A 21,578-nucleotide genomic window follows, 5' to 3' on the forward strand; every position below is an offset into this window, starting at 1 on the left:
TGAAATCAACCAAGTAGAAACAAAAAGGACCATAGAAAGAATCAACAGAACCAAAAGTTGGTTCTTTGAGAAAATCAACAAGATAGATAAACCCTTAGCCAGACTAACGTGAGGACACAGAGAGTGCGTCCAAATTAACAAAATCCGAAATGAAAAGGGAGACATAACAACAGATTCAGAGGAAATTCAAAAAATCATCAGATCTTACTATAAAAACCTATATTCAACAAAACTTGAAAATCTTCAGGAAATGGACAATTTCCTAGACAGATACCAGGTACCGAAGTTAAATCAGGAACAGATAAACCAGTTAAACAACCCCATAACTCCTAAGGAAATAGAAGCAGTCATTAAAGGTCTCCCAACCAAAAAGAGCCCAGGTCCAGACGGGTTTAGTGCAGAATTCTATCACACCTTCATAGAAGACCTCATACCAATATTATCCAAACTATTCCACAAAATTGAAACAGATGGATCACTACCGAATACCTTCTACGAAGCCACAATTACTCTTATACCTAAACCACACAAAGACACAACAAAGAAAGAGAACTTCAGACCAATTTCCCTTATGAATATCGAGGCAAAAATACTCAACAAAATTCTGGCAAACCGAATCCAAGAGCACATCAAAACAATCATCCACCATGACCAAGTAGGCTTCATCCCAGGCATGCAGGGATGGTTTAATATACGGAAAACCATCAACGTGATCCATTATATAAACAAACTGAAAGAACAGAACCACATGATCATTTCATTAGATGCTGAGAAAGCATTTGACAAAATTCAACACCCCTTCATGATAAAAGTCCTGGAAAGAATAGGAATTCAAGGCCCATACCTAAACATAGTAAAAGCCATATACAGCAAACCAGTTGCTAACATTAAACTAAATGGAGAGAAACTTGAAGCAATCCCACTAAAATCAGGGACTAGTCAAGGCTGCCCACTCTCTCCCTACTTATTCAATATAGTTCTTGAAGTTCTAGCCAGAGCAATCAGACAACAAAAGGAGATCAAAGGGATACAGATCGGAAAAGAAGAGGTCAAAATATCACTATTTGCAGATGACATGATAGTATATTTAAGTGATCCCAAAAGTTCCACCAGAGAACTACTAAAGCTGATAAACAACTTCAGCAAAGTGGCTGGGTATAAAATTAACTCAAATAAATCAGTTGCCTTCCTCTATACAAAAGAGAAACAAGCCGAGAAAGAAATTAGGGAAACGACACCCTTCATAATAGACCCAAATAATATAAAGTACCTCGGTGTGACTTTAACAAAGCAAGTAAAAGATCTGTACAATAAGAACTTCAAGACACTGAGGAAAGAAATTGAAGAAGACCTCAGAAGATGGAAAGATCTCCCATGCTCATGGATTGGCAGGATTAATATGGTAAAAATGGCCATTTTACCAAAAGCAATCTACAGATTCAATGCAATCCCCATCAAAATACCAATCCAATTCTTCAAAGAGTTAGACAGAACAATTTGCAAATTCATCTGGAATAACAAAAAACCCAGGATAGCTAAAGCTATCCTCAACAATAAAAGGACTTCAGGGGGAATCACTATCCCTGAACTCAAGCAGTATTACAGAGCAATAGTGATAAAAACTGCATGGTATTGGTACAGAGACAGACAGATAGACCAATGGAATAGAATTGAAGACCCAGAAATGAACCCACACACCTATGGTCACTTGATTTTTGACAAAGGAGCCAAAACCATCCAATGGAAAAAAGATAGTATTTTCAGCAAATGGTGCTGGTTCAACTGGAGGGCAACATGTAGAAGAATGCAGATCGATCCATCCTTATCACCCTGTACAAAGCTTAAGTCCAAGTGGATCAAGGACCTCCACATCAAACCAGACACACTCAAACTAATAGAAGAAAAACTAGGGAAGCATCTGGAACACATGGGCACTGGAAAAAATTTCCTGAACAAAACACCAATGGCTTATGCTCTAAGATCAAGAATCGACAAATGGGATCTCATAAAACTGCAAAGCTTCTGTAAGGCAAAGGACACTGTGGTTAGGACAAATCGGCAACCAACAGATTGGGAAAAGATCTTTACCAATCCTACAACAGATAGAGGCCTTATATCCAAAATATACAAAGAACTCAAGAAGTTAGACCGCAGGGAGACAAATAACCCTATTAAAAAATGGGGTTCAGAGCTAAACAAAGAATTCACAGCTGAGGAATGCCGAATGGCTGAGAAACACCTAAAGAAATGTTCAACATCTTTAGTTATAAGGGAAATGCAAATCAAAACAACCCTGAGATTTCACCTCACACCAGTGCGATTGGCTAAGATCAAAAACTCAGGTGACAGCAGATGCTGGCGAGGATGTGGAGAAAGAGGAACACTCCTCCATTGTTGGTGGGATTGCAGACTGGTAAAACCATTCTGGAAATCAGTCTGGAGGTTCCTCAGAAAATTGGACATTGAACTGCCTGATGATCCAGCTATACCTCTCTTGGGCATATACCCAAAAGATGCCTCAACATATAAAAGAGACACGTGCTCCACTATGTTCATCGCAGCCTTATTTATAATAGCCAGAAGCTGGAAAGAACCCAGATGCCCTTCAACAGAGGAATGGATACAGAAAATGTGGTACATCTACACAATGGAATATTACTCAGCTGTCAAAAACAACGACTTTATGAAATTCGTAGGCAAATGGTTGGAACTGGAAAATATCATCCTGAGTGAGCTAACCCAAACACAGAAAGACATACATGGTATGCACTCACTGATAAGTGGCTATTAGCCCAAATGCTTGAATTACCCTAGATCCCTAGAACAAATGAAACTCAAGACAGATGATCAAAATGTGAATGCTTCACTCCTTCTTTAAAAGGGGAACAAGAATACCCTTGGCAGGGAATAGAGAGGCAAAGATTAAAACAGAGACTGAAGGAACACCATTCAGAGCCTGCCCCACATGTGGCCCATACATATACAGCCATCCAATTAGACAAGATGAATGCAGCAAAGAAGTGCAGGCCGACAGGAGCCGGATGTATATCCCTCCTGAGAGACACAGCCAGAATACAGCAAATACAGGGGCGAATGCCAGCAGCAAACCACTGAACTGAGAACGGGACCCCTGTTGAAGGAATCAGAGAAAGAACTCGAAGAGCTTGAAGGGGCTGGAGACCCCAAAAGTACAACTATGCCAAGCAACCAGAGCTTCCAGGGACTAAGCCACTACCTAAAGACTATACATGGACTGACCCTGGACTCTGACCTCATAGGTAGCAATGAATATTCTAGTAAGATCACCAGTGGAAGGGGAAGCCCTTGGTCCTGCTAAGACTGAACCCCCAGTGAACGTGATTGTTGGGGGGAGGGCAGTAATGAGGGGAGGGTGGGGAGGGGAACACCCATAAAGAAGGGGAGGGGGAGGGATTAGGGGGATGTTTGCCTGGAAACCGGGAAAGGGAATAACACTCGAAATGTAAATAAGAAACACTCAAGTTAATAAAAAAAAAAAAAAAAGAAGGCACTGTGGCACAAAATGGCAGGTATGGGAAAACAAATGGCAGATAAATGTGCCAATGATGAGTTAACCGAGGTCTGTTAAAATGTATTAGTTTAAAAATGAGTGGCTTGTGAGGTTTCTGCTGTAGCAGACATTTTCTAACATAGCAGCTGTGCCCTAGCCAGACTTGCAGCAAGCCTTGATGTTGCTGATAAGCTACAGGAGAGTGTGTTTACAGAGCTGACACACAGCAAAGCTTGGCCTCATTTCAGGATGCTCACACACAGGCTCTGCAACCCAAGGTCAGCATCGTACTGGGTTCCTAGTCCTACATAGATCCTTAATGCCATAACTGAATGCTGAGAGCTTCAAATAGATTTGTTATTTTACAGTTCTAGAAGTCAGACATCCCAAGTAAGTCTCACTGGACTAAAATCAAAATTCTAAAAGGCTGTGTTCAACACCTGGGCAGTTTGTATTCCAAGATTCACAGTGCCTTCCATCCTCAAGGCTGGCTGTTCTGCCACTCCAGTCTCCATTGTCATGGTCATGTCTCCTCTGACTCAGATCACCTGGCTTCTCCCTTTCACTTGCAAAGACCCTATGACTACACTGGACTCACCAGGCAAATCAGAGCTCTTCTATCTCAAAATTGGCTCGTTGGCAACCTTACCTCTACTATAACCTTAATGCAACCTTGCCATAAAACATACTTAGCACAGTCATAGGTCCCATGGTTTAGGCCACAGACATAGGGAGGTAATGAGGAAGAGCCTAGTTCTCAGGACTACTCCTTCACATGGTATAGGAGCTCTCCATTATTGACACTAAACTGTCACTCTGGCCCTATCTCCTTCAAACTATGATGTATTAGATCTGTGAATTGCTATATAACTAGTTACTCTGAAACTTACCTCCAACATTTATTAGCCCATAAGTTCTTGTGAATTGGAAATACCATCAGGACTTAAACAGTTCTCTGCCTTAGGATCTGTCACAAAGCTACAACGAACATGTCAGTGAGGGAGGGCTGCCTCCATATCAAAGTTCAAGTGGGAAAGGATCTGCTTTCAGGTTTACACATGTGGATGCTAAGAGTATCCCCACCCCAATCTCTGGGTGCTGGTTGGCACCTTCTCTCACTCCCTTACCATGTGGGCTTTCTCCACAAAGTAGCACACAACTGGGCAGCTGAATTCCTTAGAGAAATCGGCAAGGAGACACACAGAGAGAACTCAAGCAAGAAGAAAGTCACACCCTTATAACCTCATTCCATTGCTCTCCCTGCATGCATTCCCAAGAACTGAGACCAGACCATAAAACACCCACAGGGACATAGAACCATATATGAGCAGAAGATGAGGCATGGGGCCATGGTAGATGCTATCCAGTGTATCCCTATAGGCAACCCATGCTCTCACCTCACGAAATATCAATATTACCTGAAAACGTGAAAAGGACTTTAGAGCTCCTGCCTAGTCCATTAACTTTACATTCAAGCCACAAGTGCTGGGGATACATCCATGAAAAAGTAGACAAAACCCCATCTCCTTGGAGCATGTACTCTAGCAGAGAAAACAGAATAACCAACAACAGATGGTAGCCAGAGAGTGATGAGTCACAGCAAGTGTGGTTGGTGTCAGGGCAAGGCTGTCATATATGGAGTGAACTGGAAGGCTCCTCTCAAATTGTCCCTTTCTGTAGATATGTGAAAGCAGTGAGGAGCTGTGAGGATATCTGGAAGAGTATCCTTGGCAAGAGGGACATGAAGTACAAAAGATAACAACCAGGAGCACTACATGAGGGATGTGCATGTCTGGAACAGAATGGGCAAGAGAAGTGGTTAGCAGTATGATTACAAAGGAAGCCAGCACATTGCAGAGCCTGGTAAGTAAGTAACAGGCTGACTTCAGTCAACACTGGAGCCACTACATGATGATCTCTCCCTAAGGGCAGTGACTTAACGCTTAGGAACAAACCAGCCCCTTGGAGCCTTGGGACACTAGTTCCAGACCTGTGAGTAGGGGAGCTCACCTTGCTTCACAAGATGACTATAACAGTGGGAAAAGCAGCATGCTTCATAGGGTTCACTGAGCCTACACTTTCTAATTACCTTACAAATAGTACTGGAGTTAGAAAGGTAGCACGAGGTTAAGAGCACTTATTCCAAAATCATCAGGACTAGAGTTCAGTTCTTGGCATGAACATAATGAGACATGTTCTCACAAATGTTCCAAAGGGAAGAGAGAAAGAAGGATCACTGGAGTTTTCTGGCTTCCAGCCTGGCAGAAAAAAAAAACAAAAAACAAAAAAAAACAAAAAACAAAGTTGAAGAAGATACTCCTGTCTCCAAGGAAAAAGATGGAAAGTGGTAGAGAATGACACTTGACACCCTTTCCTGACCTCTGTATACACACACACACACACACACACACACACACACACACACACACACACACATACACCCACACGCTCGAGTATGTATGTATGTGAGTTTATATATGAACTCATACATATATGCATAAATTAAATCTTTTAAAAATAAAACGTGTTGTTTGTGAAAGCTACAGGTAGCAGTCTACTTTTATCCCTGGGTAGGAAAAACAAAATTAAATAAAACAATTTCCAGAAAATTAAACTCTATCCCTTGTCTTAAAATCAAACAACCTCAGAGTGTTCTAACTGGAACATAGATCCGGGCTGACTGAACTGCAATAGTCAGCATATCTACTTAGAGGTATAAAAAAGAGAGTCTAAAAATGTGCCCTGCACATTGAAATGAGCTGGTACATACCAAACACCTAAACCTTAAAAAATCATTGCAGATATGCATCGGGAGGCTATTACCATAGGGGAAGTATGGTCTATAATCACACATTAGCCAAATTTCCTACCTGTAATTAGGAATTTGTTAAGAGATACTCATTGTCTTTGCTGCATTACCCAACCTGCAGGTTCATATATCATTCTGCTACTTAGAAGTCACCTTTACACACCATGGAGGGCCTAGACAGCAAGCAAACTCAGATAGGCAAATGGGAATGAGTTGTATCAAGGTAGGAGGGGTCAGCATAGGTAGGTAGGAGTGGCTGGCTCTAGAGCAGATTATTATAAAAATAAGTGCACACAGGAGAAGGTAGAGGAACACTTCACTAGCAAATACTGGTGTTCATGGAAAGGGAGATGTGGAAAGGCATGGCCTGGCTTTCCTTCTACCTCCTAAATGTTCTCTGGGCTGTGGCAGGAACCAGTACCAGAGCCCAGCGCTCTTGCTGTGAGTATAGTGATTGTTCTAATAGGAAAGGAGTGGTCCTCTCTAGAGACAGAGATTTCAGGCACAGTTGAATGGATGAGAAACAGATAATCACTATATGAGTGCCAAAGAGGCAGGCATAAGTCAGGGTGGAGGCATGTTCCATGAACTGTCATTCCTAGAAGTCATCTCCCATGACTTCAGAGCACAATTCTCTGAGAGTCAGGGGGATGCATGTTTTACTGAAAGAGAGTGAATTATGACTGCAGACATGTCGGTTGCTGGAACAAGGTCGATACTCAACAACTGAGAGCACATGGGAGGTTTGAATATTTGATGAGAGCAAGTTATGTCTCAAATCACCGAGAGTCTTCACGTAGAGGGAAGAGTAGAGGGACATGAATGTAAAAGAAATCAGTGGCTTCTGGGAAGTGGCTAGAAATCATGTTAATTACCTCTGAGCTGAACTGCTCAAAGTTTGCACTGGAAAATTCACTTTAAAAAATAGAGATCACTGGAGAATGTCTGAGGATTAATGCATCTCTATAGAAAAATGTTGGCATTGTTCTGTATTCCTCTTCCAGCACTTGATCCCCAAAGCTCTCAGACTTTCTGCTAAAAGACATGAGGCCTAAAAGACATGAGAACTATGTTTCTGGGAAAGGGGCCGAGGGCTCAGGGGAAAGAGGGATGAGTGGTGATTTTGTGCTAAGTGGCTTTCCTCTTCTCAGCTGTCCCCCCAGATCAGCAGCCCTGGGTCAATGGCCTACAATTGCTCATGGAAAACTCAGTAACTGAGTCAGACCTCCCAAACCCCAGCATCCTGATTGCCATGAACCTGGCCAGCACCTACAACCTGGAGGCCCAGAAGCTCCTGACTTACCAGCTCATGGCCAGTGACAGTGCAGGTTAGACCCTGGACCCCTCCCTGCAGCTTGAATCTTCCACATACAGGCTACCTCCAGCCCCCAGCTCTATGTCATCACCCGCCTCAGTGCTGTCTCTGACGACATTTCATTCACTTTTCCCTACACAACGGCAGAGCATCTGTAACTAGACATGAGACAGCAGAATAATCAGGAAAGGGGGCAGGGATGCCCAAGGAAAACCAGATTCAGGGAAAAAAGTGGGGGCTTCTGGTTCCAGACCTGTGGCTTATGAATAAGTCACCAGATGTCACTTACTTACCTTGCCCTCTAAGGACAAAATCAATAACTGATAGTAACAACGAAGTCCGGGGTTGACTTGCTTCACAGGAATTGCCTGAAGCGTCAACGTGCATAACTAAGTTTACTTTCTGCCTGTAAGCTTCCATGGACTTGTACAGACAGTCTCATTTCTTTTCTAAACAGACCAGGGACTCTTCTTTAGCATATATTAATTATATTAAATAACAAGTTTCGTTATGCAGTCATTGATCACACCAGACACACTAGATTCAATGTTTCCTTGAGGATTTGTTTCTGTATTTCCATCTTTGGAAAAAGGAGATTTTAAAATGATGTGGGAACACTGCTGAAAAGTCCCAGATGTGAGGCTGGGGCATGCTGTGTGTACTGACACTCACCTGTAACCACAGCACTCATCAGAAGGATCTCTGTGAGTCAGGGACCAGTCAGGGCTATAGAATGAAATGTTGTCTCAAAACAATTAAAGGGCAGGACTCCAGCTGGGAAGTAGGCTAGTGAAACTGTTCTCGGGTACAAGCACCTGCTGTGCAGGTTTCACAGTCTGAGTTCAACCCCCAGAATCCACATCACAATAGAGGGAATAACTGATTCCACAAAGAGGCCTTTTGACTTTCACATGTGCACTGTGCCTTTTGTGCACTGTGCATATGCACACATACACACATACATGCAGACACTGTGAGTGGACCCACTCACACATACAGTAATAATAATAAACATATGCTTTTTATTGCATTTTATTTACATTTCAAATGTTATCCCCTTTCCCAGTTTCCTGTCCATAAACCCCCTATCCCATCTCTTCCCCCCCTCATTCTATTAGGGTGTTTCCCCCTCCCCAACCACTCACCCCTTCCTGCCTCCCCTGCCCTGATATTTCTCTACACTGTGGGGTCCAGCCTTGGCAGGACCAAGGGCTTTTCCTCCCATTGGTGCTCAACAAGGCCACCCTCTGCTACATACGCAGCTGGAGCCATGGGTCTGTCCATGTGTACTGTTTAGATAGTGGTTTAGTCCCTGGGAGCTAGTATTATTGTTCTTATGGGGTTGCAAATTCCTTCAGCTCCTTCAATCCTTTCTCTAACTCCTCCAATGGGGTCCCCATTCTTAGTTCAATAGTTGGCTGCTAGCATTTGCCTCTGTATTTGTCATGCTCTGATAGAGCCTCTCAGGAGATAGCTATATCAGGCTCCTGTCATCATGCACTTCTTGGCATCTGCTATATTGTCTTGGTTTGGTGGCAACATATGTTTTAAGTTTAAAAAACAAGTGCAATGCCCAGTGTAGCACTTAGCAGCGCCTTGCCTGAGAATGCCTGCCCTGGTTCTTCTGTTTTCTCTTCTGCAGACCTGACAAATGGGCAGCTCGCCCTCACCATTATGGCTCTCACCTCCTCCTGCCGAGACCCTGGAAGTAAAGTGTCCATTCTACAAAAGAATATGGAGAGCTGGACACCTTCAAGTAAGATCTCGTGGGGAGGAAGGAAGAGTGAAGGGGTTCTTCCTGAGAATTTTCAATCCAAAAGGAAAACTTAGAAGTGGGAAGAGTGAAAAGTCAGGGAGGAGGCACAAGGCTACCTCTGCTCTGACAGTACACACACACACACACACACACACACACACACACACACACACACACACACCCTGCACCCCTGTGAGTTTCACTTCTCAGTCAATATGAAGCTGGCTGGGAAGCCACCATCCACCCATCCCTTCTCTTCAAACGGCAGATGATACTTACTTTGAAAAACACTGGCATCTTCCTTTGTCAGTACTGTGTTTTTTTATGTCAACAGGTTTTCTAATGATTTCTATTTAAAAGCTTTGGCCCACATTATTCAAAAAATCTCCAGTGTGGTAAGCGTTAATCTAATGATGGTTCTGTCTCTTCTGAGACCTGGGTGCTGAATCCTCATCCTTCTATGGGCCTGCTCTGGCGATCCTTGCACTGTGCCAGAAGAACTCAGAGGCAACCTTACCCATCGCGGTGCGCTTCGCTAAGACCCTCATGATGGAATCCTCTCCCTTCAGTGTGGGTAAGCTGCTGCCATCAGTCACTGACCCAGGCTGAGAGTATCAGGGTCACATGGATGAGAGGTGGGGATGGAGGGGGACATAAAGGAGAGGAAGTGGAGCAGGATGTGGTTGAGGATAAAAACATTGAATGATGTTTGTTGGACATGTGAGCTAAGGACAGACCTCCAGTGGGGCAATAAACAGGTCACACAAGTCATAAGTTATTTTTCAAATAAAATGGAGATGTCTTGCCTCAACCCTACCTTTTGCTCCTTGTTATTAATTCTCCCACACTCTATGTTTCAAGATGTTTTTCCTTTTGCCATCCAAATGCCCTTTCTATAACCAGCTCACACTGGGCTGCCTGTGAATGGAATCCTTTTCCTGCCTGATGGTCTTTCCTGTGCTTGATCTTTCTATGTGTACTGATCCCTTCTCGGTTGGGGTCCCTGGCATGGAGCCCTCTGCTGCCCTCTAAACAACAATGTCATGTCAGACTTTCTCTCACTGCGCAGGGCTCAGCAGCAAGCTTTTTCCTTTTACTCTCAGACAAGCAGGTAGATACAGTGTCTTCCCAGGGATCAAGAACAGACTGGAATCCCTTTCTACCTGGAATCTCGCACACAATTGGGACATCTCTATCAGTTCAGGACTTGTGGTGATGGACTTCTTTGTCTTCAGGTGTCAATAACACTGTCACTCTTAATGGTGCTCTGAGAATTCAGATGAGGTGGGAAGGCCGGGCGAAAGCTGACGCTTGCTAGTATTTTTCTTGTTCTGGTGTTGTCAGAGTTTGCTCATTTGGTCCACACATGTTTAGTACATGCAAATAACAAAAAGTCCCTGTATTGGGTGCAATGGGGATATAGAGTCACCACTGTCCAAGCATTCACAGAGCCCAGGAGCCACAACATGTGACACAGAACACTGACAGGGCAAAACAGGCATAAACCACAGCTGCTAGAGACTCAAGGCTGCTGTGCTGGGAAGACCAAGATGGCTTCCCTGAGCAGCTGACAGCTGGGCCTTCCAGAACAGCTGATATTGAGATGAGAGAAGTGAGACTCACCACATGCTTGGAGCTGTTGAGTTGTATACAAATGTTTTTAAGTCTGCTGCTTACTGGCTGTTCTGCCTTGGGCAGTTACTTCACTGCTCTGAGCTCCCATTTCTTCATGTCTTAAATGAAGATAGGTCCTGTTCCATAGGCTGTCCCGAGAGCTACAGGAGGTCCTGTACCTAGATTACAATAAGCACCTGATGATCAACACTCGCTGTGGTAGTGATTGTGGTGGGGATCTGTCTCTCTTCTGCCACAGACACAGGAGCAGTGGCAACCTTGGCCCTGACATGCATGTACAACAGGATTCCTGTGGGTTCTCAGGAAAACTACAGAGACCTGTTTGGTCAGGCACTGAAGGTTATTGTGGATAATATCAGCTTGAGGATCAAAGCTGATGGTATTATTGGAGACATCTACAGCACTGGCCTTGCCATGCAGGTAATCATATCCTATATGCTCCTAATCTAGGCCAGACTAATAACCTTGGACTGTAAGGCCAAAGGACTGTGTGTCTACTAATGTGCCTGGGAAAGTCTAAGCAATGTGATTTGGGGTCAATTCCTGAACTACCTTGCCTCGGTTTCCCCACTAAGAAAATGCAGGTGTTTGCTAGCTCATAGGTAAAATGTGAAGACAAACCTAAAAGAATTCATTTTTCCTTTCTTGGAAAAAAATAAAACAAATAAAGGTTTTTTAAGGGCTTACTATCAATGATGACCAGTGTACTAGTAGTAACAGTCATACATTACGGAAAGCAGGTCTTCCCAAAATATTGATGGAACTTTCTGCTTCAAACTTAACAGGAAACTGGGTTTTTTTTCCTATTATCTTTACCCACAAAAAAATTGGTTTGTATTTAAAATGGTTAATGTAAGCAATGTAAAGTTGACTCAGATACACATGCAACTAGATAAATAATAAAATGATCTAGTGAATAATAAGCCAAGCCTGTATCTCAGTTGAGTCTGTTGGCCACTCTACATTTACCTCACTTATCCCCAGGCTTGAACTGGGAAAGATGCTTCTTTTTTGTCCTTTTAAAAAGTATGCTTTTAACTAAAATATAATTGTATCCCCTTCCTGCCTCCATTTGCCAACTATTTTTCTCTTAATCACTTTACATCCTGCTCACTGCCCCTCTCCCGGTGATCCCCTACAACAGTCCTTCCTCCCATCCCCTCCCCTTCTCCTCTTAGCAGTTAGGACCCCCACCCCATCAGTATACCTCCCACCATGGCACTTCAAGTGAGGCTAGCTGCATCCTCTCCCATTAAGGCCAGACAAAGCAGCCCAGCTAGAAGAACATATCTCACATACAAGCAACAGCTTTTGGGATAGCCCCTGCTCCAGTTGTCTGGGACCCACATGAAGACCAAGCTGTACATCTGCTACATATGCTGCAGGGGAGTGTCTAGGTCCAGTTGGTGTATGATCTTTGGTTGGTGGTTCAGTCTCTGAGCACCACAAGGGTCCAAGATAGTTGATTCTCTTGGTCTTCCTGTGGTGTTCCTATCCCCTTCTGGGCCCATAGGAAAAAGGATGCTTCTTGACAACCCTAAATCTGTCACCATCCTCTAGCCCCTATTGACTAGGGCAGAAATCCTCCATGGAAAATAGATGCAGCTGTGATAATGGAGAGAGATCATCAACTAGAATCATAAATTATAAAGTCACATGTGGTCAAACCCTCTAGCCATACTGAGATATTGGTGGTCTAAAGTTTCTAAATATCTTAGGAGATTAAGAGAAAAATACATCATAAATTCCAAACCTCAGAAACCCCAGGAAAGGGAAAGGGCTGGAGGCCTAAGTTTTGTGTAGCTCTGGGCTACTATTAGAAGGAAATTATCTCCTGAGAGAAAAAAAGAGACTGGTGTTGGTATCCTCCACACACTAAAATTTAGAGAAGAGTCCACAGAGCATATGTAATAATCAATGCCAAGCATAAGAATGAAGACAGATCACCAATCCAAAATGCCATGTGTGGAAATGTCTTAGAGCAAAGTCCACTTCTTGTCATGGTCACCACAATTTTGTCATGAAACAAAACCATTTCCTATGGCTGAACCATAAAACAGCATCCCCAAAACTTAGGTCTAGAAATTTCTGTGGAAAGCAGGCAGCCTGAAGGAATGAGTTTAAGATTGGGTTTGCCAGGGTAGGACCTTTGCTTAATCTTGTTTAAGATTTCTGATTGGTTTAGTACCAGATGCAAAACTGTTTACTTTGCCAATTTGGCTTTTGAATTCTATTTGGAATTTCATCCATTTCTAGGTACTCTGGTAGATTATATCAGAGAAGAAAAACTTTTCCTATCAAAGGATAAGACCTTATCCATATCCAGATACCACTCCCCATGTAGATTTCTTGTCACTTATAAGACACATAACTTCTCCCTACCTGCCTGCCTACACATGCACCTGGAGTTTACCCAGAAAGCCTGAAAAGTCAGACCAGCAGGTGTCTAATCTATAACCATTATCTAATCTGAAAAGTTTTGCTGTTGAGATCAAAGGGTTCTAGACCCATTACAAGAGGGTTTGAATTTCAAGGCTGTCCCCATCTTGGACAAATGTTGACTTTCCTTGAGTTTCATTTTCCCCGTAAGAGCAAGGCTGTAACCAAGTTGAATGATACGCGATATACAAAACCATCACAAGTACAGTGCTATGCCTGCTCACTGCCCATGAAATCTAAGCACATCAAGAGTACCATAATCCTTTCTGGCCTTTTCTCACTCACCCTCTTCCTGAATGGCAGCCCTGTATGACCTGAGATACTCTCAAGCCTTCCTAAAGGCAATTCTACCTTGAAACTTCTTGTCCTACCATCACCATCTACTGCACCCAAGTTTCCTCTGGTAGGAACTGACCTCGACAAGGAGTCTGGTAAGATTCTTCATACAGAGTTAGCAATTATCTCTGATGGTTTAATGCTCTAGCATGTTGGAATAAATGTTTTACTCCCAGGAAAAAAATATATACAGTAGAAGCTGCCACTGCTGAGGAGTATGTAGCTGGTACTCTCAGACTAGCCAGCCCTGTAGAGTGGCCTCTATAGAGAGTTGCAGTCTGCATTTGCTGAGGTTAACACGGTGACCATACTTGTCTCAGATGTCCAAGTGCCCACTCTGTTCTACCTAGCTGAGACAACCATCTCTCATTCTCTTCCTTCTCCCATTTTCTCTTCCCAGCTTCATGCATGCTTGTCATTGGCCAACGAAGCTCACTACCACACTTGGTGGCTCTAGTCAGCATAACTGTTAAAGGAAGGGAGGACGCAATGATAGTTTCTACATCACGCCTTGCAAAATGCTTTCCCAAACGGGTCACTGGAACAACAAATGATGCCCCCTCCAAAGAAAAGCAGGATTTATAGTTTCTAATTTAGCCCTAGGAGACAGAAAACTTTACAAGAGTATGTAAATTGCTTGATATAGTAATCCAGACTGGTTTTGCAAGTACCAGAAGTCCAACTTTAAAAGGACAATTTAATATTTCACATGCTTGGGGATGTCCAAGGCTAGATGAAGTAATTTCAAGAATAAAAAGATCAAATGATGACATCAGGGCCCGCTCTTAGTAGTCTCTCATCCCTGGTTTCACTCGTTCTCTCCCGCAGTGTGGAATTTACAATGGTTAATGACAGCTTGGTGTTTACTCATACAGTCCCAACTGAAGTACACAAGCAGGAGAAATGCTTTTCCTTTCAGTCCTGGTGTATCCGGGAAGAATCAACTGGTGCATGAATCCACCAGTCACTGTTCCCAAGGAGACCAGTGCAACCCAGGCCATGACGCCATCTGGAGGCCAGGGCTGCTGAGACTATGACTAACAGTCCTGACAAAGACACGGGCTTTGGGAGAAGTTCACCAAAAGCTGTGTGTGACAACACAAATCAAAAGCAGTGTACTGCATGTGCCAGTCCAGGTCGCCCTAGACTACAGCTCCTTCTGACGCTTGCTTTGTTACCCTTGTTCTACAGCTAAAAACTATTCATGAGTACAGCAGCCCTGGCCTTACTTCCTGACTCTTATCAGTGACCAGACAATCGTTCAGTGGCTAGTTGTTGTTGTTGTTGTTGTTGTTGTTGTTGTTGTTGTTTTATTTTTATTTTATCTTATACAGTGTTTTGCCTACATATATGTCTATGCATCACATGCATGGCTAGTACCTGAGGAGGCCATAAGAGGGGAAGGCCATAAGAGGATGATGGATTCCCTGGAAGTGGAGTTACAGATGGTTGTGAGCTGCTATGTGGGTTCTGTGAATTAAGCCAAGGTCCCCGAGACGAGCAGACAGTGATGTAACCACTGATCCATCTATCCAGCCCGTCATTGTTAATTCTTTCAATAAGCATTTGTTTGTTACTATTAACTAGAAAACTGTACCCACAGCCTCATTCATGCTAGGCAAACACCTTTGCCACTGTGCTACCCTCCACTCCTTCTACAACTATCACAGGACAGATGCTGCGAAAGACAACGCAATTTCAATCCATGTGCTGCTTCATTTGGATTCTGGAAGATCATAAAGATTAGCAATCAAGTTCACCCCTCATAAGAGCCAACTCCCCACTATACCTGTTCTTCCCTCTCTTTCTCTCTCATTGCCCATGCCCACCCTAGGCTCTCTCTGTGACACCTGAGCAACCTACCAAAGAGTGGGACTGTGAGAAGACTATGTATACGATACTCAAGGAGATTAAGCAGGGGAAATTCCAGAACCCCATGTCCATTGCCCAGATTCTCCCTTCCTTGAAAGGCAAGACTTACCTAGATGTGCCCCAAGTAACGTGTGGCCCTGGTAAGTAAGTACTTTTCAATGACCCTTCCTTCTTACATTATAAATTTGCTACTTATAGTTCAATAGCATGTGGCTTGATGTTGAGCAGCATATAAGATTGTTTTGTTAATTTATCCCACATGGATAGTGCTACATCTGATCCCCAACCCCAGTGAACGGGATTCTTGGGGGGGAGGGTGGGAATGGGGGGGAGGATGGGGAGGGGAACACCCATATAGGAGAGGAGGGGGAGAGTTAGGGGGATGTTGGCCTGGAAACCAGGAAAGGGAATAACATTTGAAATGTAAATAAGAAATACCCAATTTAATAAAGTTGGAAAAAATAATGTGTACTAGCACACGACCAGAGTCTAGCCTTCAGAATTCATCTCCTTACACTAAACACCTACTTTAAGAAGATGGAAATCCCATGGTCACAACAGGAGTGTCATTCATTCTACAAATGCACTGCCAAGATCACTATGTCTTCTCTACTCTTTACAAAGTCATAAAGCAGACATACAGACAAAACTACAGTCTTTTCTGTAATGAAGCCAATAGAAATTAAATAGAAATCAATGTCATCTACATTGTAAAAGCAAAAAGAAGAAAAGCAGGAAGAAACTACCAATTGTTGACCTTATTTGGGCTTAAAAGGCACAGATGAAATTCATCCAAGCCTTTAAGATCTAATGACAGCCTGACACTCACAGAACACCAACAGAATAGGGTGGAAACTTGACATGTTACTTTATAGCATCTTTGTATCCAATCTAACACAATACCAAAATATTTAAAATTCAGATTGCCCATGTGGAGCCTTCCTAAAATATTTGTCACTCCAGGAAAAAAAAAACTCTGAAATCAATTCCTTCAATTCTTTTTTCTTATCAAATACTTCCTCCTGGATTCACCAGCTTAATGTGACAGGAAGAAATGATAGGATCTTCATAGACTTCAATACTGAATCTACAGGAGCCAAAGTCAAGCAAACCCGCTGTCATCATATGAAGCATTGCTACCTTGGCCTCACTGCCTAGGCTGCTAGGATGCCAGTAACATCACAAGTTTAACATGGAGTCTTTTCCAGGACTCTAGTTAGTTGTCCAAGTGTTCTGTTAACTAATTTAAAGGTTATTGTTTTCTTGAAATCTTTTCTGGGATATATTGTCAACAGCAATGCTTTTGCATCCTTAACTCAAATCCCAAAACCTTTGATAAACTTGGCGTTTTTGCTCCTCACAGATCATGAAGTGCCACCAACTTTAACTGACTATCCTACCCCGGTCCCCACTTCAATATCTAATATCACAGTCATATACACCATAAACAACCAGCTGAGGGGGGTTGATCTGCTTTTCAATGTGACCATCGAGGTTAGTGTGAAAAGTGGATCTGTGCTCCTTGCTGTCCTGGAAGAAGCGCAGCGCAGAAACCACATGTTCAAGTGAGTGGGGCAAGCAGTGTTGCCCTCCCCAAGCCTGGCTCAAATCCCTATATTCTCCTCCCCATCTTCTCTCTCCTAAGATCACATAATGGGTAACTAATAGAGTTCAGAGGTAAGCATGAATTTGTCTGCCTTTGAAATGTCTATTCGACCCACTATTCTGTTAGGAAAGAGTAGAATATGGAAATGGATTACAGAGGAAAGAATTAAATGTTGGGAAATGCCAACTGTTTAAAAAAAGAGGAAGCAATAGAGGAAGATTAGAGGTCACAGTTTAGAAGGAATCAAAGGATTGGGCGAATGCATGAGAAAGAAAAGAGGACACTTGACACCCAAACCCTCTGGATATGTTTTACAAGTTTAGCATTTAATATTGCCCAATTTTTCTTCTGTCTGTAAATATAAAAATGACACATGACACATAGTAGAAACTTAGAGAGAAAAAACAAAGGACCAACTGCCTCCTCAACCACATTATAATCAGTTATTTAATAATCTCATAGAAATTTTTTCTACATGTAGTACAAACAGCTGTGACTCATCAGAGTCATGGTCTGGCATATTTTCCTCTAAAATTTGTGTTCCTTATTTTCTATGATTTATTTATTTTTGATGATGTGGGGATCAGATATATGCATGTGAGTACAGGTACCTACAGAGGCCTGAGGCACCAAATTCCGTGATTCTTTATGTAAGATCCTTTAAGAATTTGGACATCTCTAGAGTTGATCATTAACAGAGTGCACCCCATATGACCCTCATGCACACTGTCCTCTACAATGGCTACTCTTTTTACTATTAATTTAATATTATTTAATATTTCCACACAATATTCTATACAAGAAAAACCTTGGATTTCAACTGTGCCATGGAGATATATGTAATTTAATGAGTAGAAATGTTGAATTGTACATACATGGAGGTACTCATTCACCCGGAGTCCTCAACATACCAAAGAGAAATAAGCCTATGGAATCTGGCAAATGGGTACTGTGCAAAGTAAAAGTGTTTGTTCCAAATAACATATCCATAAAACATGAATACCTAAATATAGAAATGCCTCTCAACCCACTCAAACTGAAAACATTAATCAAAATCATTCAAATGCTATTCATTGAAATTCCACTTTAAGTGGTACGGTTCCATGCTCACTAGTCATTTGTACTTTCTCTCTGAACATTATTTTTATCTGTTCTTTAAAGCATTTGAACACCTGTCCCTCCGTCTTGCCTCCTGTTGCCTGGCTTCAACCAAGGTTGTTCACATTTTATTCTTAGATTTGAAACCACAATGACATCCTGGGGCCTTATTGTCTCTTCTATCAACAATATCGCTGAGAATGTTAAGCACAAGACCTATTGGGAGTTCCTTAGTGGCAAAACGCCTTTGGGTGAAGGTAAGAAGAGCAGAGGAATGCCTTTTTCTTCCAGCTGGAAGCTACATTTACTAGTCCTTTAATTCACGTACTTGGCTAGTATTATAATGTGTGTGCTCATACTAAGGATATGTATAGGAATTGAGTGTCACAGATAACCATTACATAAATACTCTGCAATTGTTAGTGACTCTTTTTACAGGAAGGTAACTAAATTTAAGAGATGTGAAATAAATTATACATTGGTGCTTAACTCCAAGGCACCAAGTACATCAGCGTAGCATTAAGGAAAGAAATAAAAGTTCTTCCCACTTCCCCTTGGGGCCATTTCACCAAGAGCGAGTTCAGACTTGAATTCTCTACTTCATCAACCCTGTGTCTTCCATCCTCTGTCCTCCTGTTGCATGAGTCTGAATCTGTGCCTGCTGTAAGGAGCGGTCTTGTCAGTCTCTCTGGCCCTGTGCCTGACTGTGTGTACCTGCTATGTGTCTGCTAGACGGCTGTGTGTATGTCCCTGGCAAAAGCTTTACTGTGTCTTTATTGAACAGCACAGAAAGCATCATACGGGGATGGAATAGGACATTTTACAGAAATATGTAACAGTCCTATAAACACCAGTGTTTATCAGCCAATTTTCATAAATAGATGTTTTCAAACTTCATGGTAGATTTTAGGAAATTGCTTTCATCTTATGTATTTGCTGCTCTCAGCAAATGATAAACATGCATTGTTCTGGGTCTGGGTCTTGAAGAGTACATAATAAGAACTTAAGATTATCGGGAAAGGGAATAACACTCGAAATGTATATAAGAAATACTCAAGTTAATAATAAAAATAAAGAAAGGAAGAAAGAAAGAAAGAAAGAAAGAAAGAAAGAAAGAAAGAAAGAAAGAAAGAAAGAAAGAAAGAACTTAAGATTATACCTATGCGTTATCTTAGGTTGTAAAGATGGATTACATAGAGAATTCAAGGCAAGTATGTCGATTCTTACACTTCTCTTAAAGGCAGGTTAAGCGAACGGGCTGAGTACGCAATAGGGTAGCAGTCTTAAGTCAGAAGTAACCTCAAGGTGTAGTATTAACCCTGCAGTGAGGTCCAGCAAAAAAGTCCCAGTGTCTTAGAATGTAAGAGATATTTTAGAATATTGCATCACCACAAGATGTCAAGGGCACCTGTTTGAAAAATGAGCCTAGAGTTCGACAGAACAGAAATCAAGTTCAGGTTTCCAAACCCTAAGACAAGTGAGCTTTCTAACTAGGGTCATCAAAACTTCAGTCCTTGCCTTCTGTTTAGTCTCTGATAAAGGAATGTTTGTAACTATGTATTTACAGAATAAATATGGCAAGAATGAAATTCAGACTCCAGCAACTAATATTTCTGAAAGGTTTTGCATAAACACTGAAACTTCTTCCCACTTAAAGAGTACTGGGCATGGTTTTGTCTAAGGATCATGTTAACCTGACCCTGACTGTCACTATGAAGAGGACTGTGACTCCTAACAGAGTCACAGGAGGCCAAGGCTATCTCTTGAAGGCTCCATTCTTCAATTTTACCATGGAGAGATGGTTTGCTTGCCATCTACCATATAGTTAGGAAGAGCTGGCCAGCGGAATTCATGGGCTGCAGCTCCTCTCATAATCACAATCTTACAGTACACAAATATGGATTCAGTCTCTACGGCTATAATCCCAGTTCCTTCTTTTGTCCTCCATAAGCACCTTCACACATGTGGTGCATGCACTCACACACACACACACACACACACACACACACACACACACACACATCATCATCATCATCATCATCATCATCATCATCATCATTTTAAAAGAAAGAAATCCCTACAGGTCTAGCAAGAGCTGGTAAAAACATTTGGCACCAGGCTTAGAGGCCTAAGTTTGATTCCTGGGACCCACATGATGAAAAGTGAGAATTGACTCTCACAAGTTGTCTTCTGAGTTTCACATGCATTCATCCACATAGATACACACAGATAAATAACAATAACAAAAAAACATTTTAAAAGAAATCCTTAAACAAAACTCACATTTCTGCCCTCTTCTCTCTACGGTAATCATACCTACCTCTCTCAAGGTTAATATGCTACTGTTTGATTTGGAAAGTTTATGTGCACCGTGAACACTTGTTATCCTCTGCCTTATTCCAGGGGTTGCGTACTATATTCCCTTCAACTACGAGCACATCACAGCCAACTTCACCCAATACTGAGAAGGAGTATCTTCTGTTGTATGTGACCAAAGGATGGTTTGGTTTCTTTTCATATCATTTCAAATCTGTACCAAGAAAAGCAGATATTAACAGTGCTACTCCATTCCTGAGCCACGGTGTGGAATAAATGATGCAGGTTCCTGAGGTGCTCACCACTGTGATTCATGAAATAAAATTCCTGGCTTCTCAAAACAGACTGTCAGTTGTCATTTATATCAATTGCAAGGGAGAAGGAAAGCCTTGGTGATATCTGGGGAGATCAACGCAATCTTCTGGACTAAATGATGCAACTACTTATTCAGATGAACTATTAAAACTCCAGTTTGGGTTTCTTATACTAAGTGTTCCTTCACAACTCACCTAATACAGACATATATACAGATACATTTGTATTAAATAAGCAAAATCATTCCATATATAATTCCACAATGGTTTTTAGCTCAGTAAATGATGTCATAACTTCTAGTTTTTCTGGGTGAATTTGTGTTTTAAATTGTTTGATGGTTGTGGAGGAGGCCAGAGAGACGGCTTGGGTGGCAGGTAAGAGCACTTGGCTGCCCTTCAGCTCACACCTGCATAAAGAGAATCTCTTATAAGCATCACCTGTCAATAAAAAGGCCGATGGCCAAGGAGCTAAGGTAGGAAACAGGAGGTGGGAAACTGGCAGGGAGAGAAAGGGTTCTGGGAAATAGTGAGAGTGTAAAAGAGAGATTTAAGA

At 42.2% G+C, this 21,578-nt stretch overlaps 2 protein-coding genes across 2 annotated transcripts in view; one reads left to right on the plus strand and one right to left on the minus strand.

Annotated features, from left to right (window-relative positions):
- Positions 1 to 6,677: 6,677 nt before the first annotated feature.
- On the plus strand, positions 6,678 to 20,935 carry Cblif (cobalamin binding intrinsic factor). Its single transcript, NM_017162.3, is given in 9 exon segments — positions 6,678 to 6,779; positions 7,490 to 7,666; positions 9,296 to 9,409; positions 9,843 to 9,983; positions 11,283 to 11,464; positions 15,654 to 15,831; positions 17,055 to 17,256; positions 18,534 to 18,652; positions 20,799 to 20,935. Coding segments are annotated over 9 exon segments (1,266 nt in total). The 5' UTR covers positions 6,678 to 6,688; the 3' UTR covers positions 20,861 to 20,935.
- The window catches only part of Stx3 (syntaxin 3), a 62,443-nt gene continuing 58,595 nt past the window's right edge, over positions 17,731 to 21,578 (minus strand). The window contains exon 11 of the mRNA XM_087593776.1: positions 17,731 to 21,432. Within this exon, the coding sequence (XP_087449902.1) occupies positions 21,422 to 21,432 (11 nt within the window). The 3' untranslated portion in view covers positions 17,731 to 21,421. The remainder of the gene's footprint in view (positions 21,433 to 21,578) is intronic.

Source organism: Rattus norvegicus, chromosome 1 (assembly GCF_021556685.1).
Source record: "Rattus norvegicus strain SHRSP/BbbUtx chromosome 1, alternate assembly SHRSP_T2T, whole genome shotgun sequence".
NCBI classification, from domain to species: Eukaryota; Metazoa; Chordata; class Mammalia; order Rodentia; family Muridae; genus Rattus; species Rattus norvegicus.